The sequence below is a fragment of the Ipomoea nil genome, unplaced genomic scaffold (genome assembly GCF_001879475.1).
Source record: "Ipomoea nil cultivar Tokyo-kokei standard unplaced genomic scaffold, Asagao_1.1 scaffold1286, whole genome shotgun sequence".
In the NCBI taxonomy this organism is placed as follows: domain Eukaryota; kingdom Viridiplantae; phylum Streptophyta; class Magnoliopsida; order Solanales; family Convolvulaceae; genus Ipomoea; species Ipomoea nil.
The window spans coordinates 2,486,384-2,488,543 of record NW_017617714.1 but is presented as its reverse complement, the minus strand read 5'-3'; the positions used below and the strand labels follow the sequence as shown (position 1 = coordinate 2,488,543).

General features: G+C 35.7%; 1 protein-coding gene across 1 annotated transcript; it reads left to right on the top strand.

Moving 5' to 3' along the window:
* The first annotated feature begins 211 nt into the window (after positions 1-211).
* LOC109184761 lies at positions 212-1,874 on the top strand. The gene is made up of 2 exons (XM_019334798.1): positions 212-870; positions 1,730-1,874. Exons 1-2 carry the CDS (start codon positions 304-306, stop codon positions 1,736-1,738), a joined length of 576 nt encoding a protein of 191 aa, XP_019190343.1. The 5' UTR covers positions 212-303; the 3' UTR covers positions 1,739-1,874.
* The last annotated feature ends 286 nt before the right edge of the window (positions 1,875-2,160 follow it).

The window sequence follows — 2,160 nt, the reverse complement described above, 5'->3', positions numbered from 1 at the left end:
GTGATACAAAAAAAAGTTTATATTATTAGATAAAAAATAAATAAATTTGAAAATTATTAAAACAAAGTGACCAAAAAAAGTTTAATTATATTTCTTCTCCCAAAAGTTTAATTATATTTGATCTGAGGAACGAATATATAGGAAAAAAGTGGGACATGGAGTATTAATAAGAAAAAAAATGAATTTGTGGGCAAGAAAAAGAAAATGAATATTCTTGAAGCTTCCCATTCATTACATGGAACTATAAATACCTCTTTTTGATTCATTAACCTCTCCATTCCAAAATCAACAAATAAAATAGAGATGGAACAAAAAACACCACAAATAGTAGCCAAGAAGTTATGGAACATATCAAGAAGCAAGCTAATGCTTGACCTCCAAATCGCCCTGCAAATCATGCTCAAGCGAGGGAATAAGCTCGCCAGAAAAGCCATTAGTGACCTCATCATGCTCCACCACGGCGGCGCCCACACCTCCGTCGCCGCCCGCCTCTCTTGCCGGTCCAACGACGCGGCCGCCGTGTCGTTCGTAGGCCCGCACGAGTACGAGTTCAGCTGCAGCAGCAGCCCCGCCGCCGCTCTATTCCCGTCGTCGTCTCACTACGCCGGCAGCAAACGCCGCAATCGCAACCGCCGCCGCGACGATGTGGTTTCGTTTCAAAAGGTTTTGGAGTCATTGGACAACGAGATCATCGCGGCAGCGGAGGCGGCGCCGTCTCCGCTGGTGGCGCTGCCGGTGAGGCAATTTCCTCTAAAAGATAGCTCAGAGGGAGGCTCTGAAATCGATAAAGATGCTGAGGAGTTCATCAAAAAATTCTACAGAGACTTGAAGAAACAGCGACGAATTGCGGCGCTTGAACCTCCGTCACCTTTTCATATTTGGGCACACTGAAGGAGAATATATATATATATATATATATATATATATATATATATGGATTAGGGTTTCCATGGCATACGTGCAACATCTGTGTACATGTAACGCTTTATCATGGAGGAGACTGGAGATGCGAATTGAACTCCACTCATCTCCAATTCTCCATTCACACCCTAGCAATATTTTATTTTCTATAATATTACTCCGTAGTATTTATTGTACCAAATTTTGTAATGTCGAATGTGATTTCTAAATTGGATAATGTTTGAATAACAAAAGATTATGATACTTTGAGCTTTTTATTTATTTATTTATTTATTTAAAAAAAAAATTTAGAAGCAAATTCTCCTAAGAACATCCTTATCAATTGGGGATATTAGGGGGAGAATGTAAGAGTGAGTAGGAAAGAGAATAATGTGGGAGGGGAGGCAAAAAAATCAAAACTAATTTTATAAAAAAAAAACTAAAAAAAATAAGAATGTCATTTCTCTATTGGTTCTCTCTCTCCTCCATCATTAATTCTTTTTCTTGGGCGGAGTATATCCCAACCTTTGCAGATGCTCCCCATCCCTTCTCTCTTGATTCTCTCTCTCCCACCATGGCATTTTAGGCCTCAAAAGTAGTGAATTCTCCCCATTTCTCCTCTGATGTAGATGCTCTAAGGATCCTTGCAGGTGTATTTTATTTTATTTTATAAATATTACATTTTTATATATAAATATTACAATTTTCATTATGGTACATTTACGAATTCTTAGCTTTTTATTTTACTTTTCTTCATTTTCTTTTCTCGTTTAAATTGTTAAACACCGTTAAATATAATTTGTACATTTTTTATTTAATAATTTTTTATTTTTCTTGATATATTGATTATTTTTATTGTCTATCTCTTTATAATTTTTCTACTCATCAACCATCAAACATTATTTAATCATGCAATGTACAATATTTAATTTGTCTACTTACATAAATAAAATGAAATTAATATCTGGCTTAAATATGAAGGGTTGAAGTTAAATTATGGTTTTAAAGAAAAGGGATCTGAATGAATGAATTCCATTGATGATGAGGGGAAACTTTTGCTTGTTGGTTGGTTTACACTTTACTGGCCAGTTTTAATGTGTTGCTACTTGCTATCGGAAGTTGTTGCGTTGCAATTAAGGGCTGAATTTATTAGGTATTTTGAAGTTTATGTGAAGTTTAATAATTTATATTTGTAACGGTCTATTCACCAATGTTTTCTGGTGGTAGCACTCCATTTGAGTAGCTGGAAGGTCACTTATC

What these genes read in the sequence shown, in the direction of transcription:
- LOC109184761 (XM_019334798.1), top strand. Translation starts at nt 304, where the DNA reads ATGGAACAAAAAACACCACAAATAGTAGCCAAGAAGTTATGGAACATA.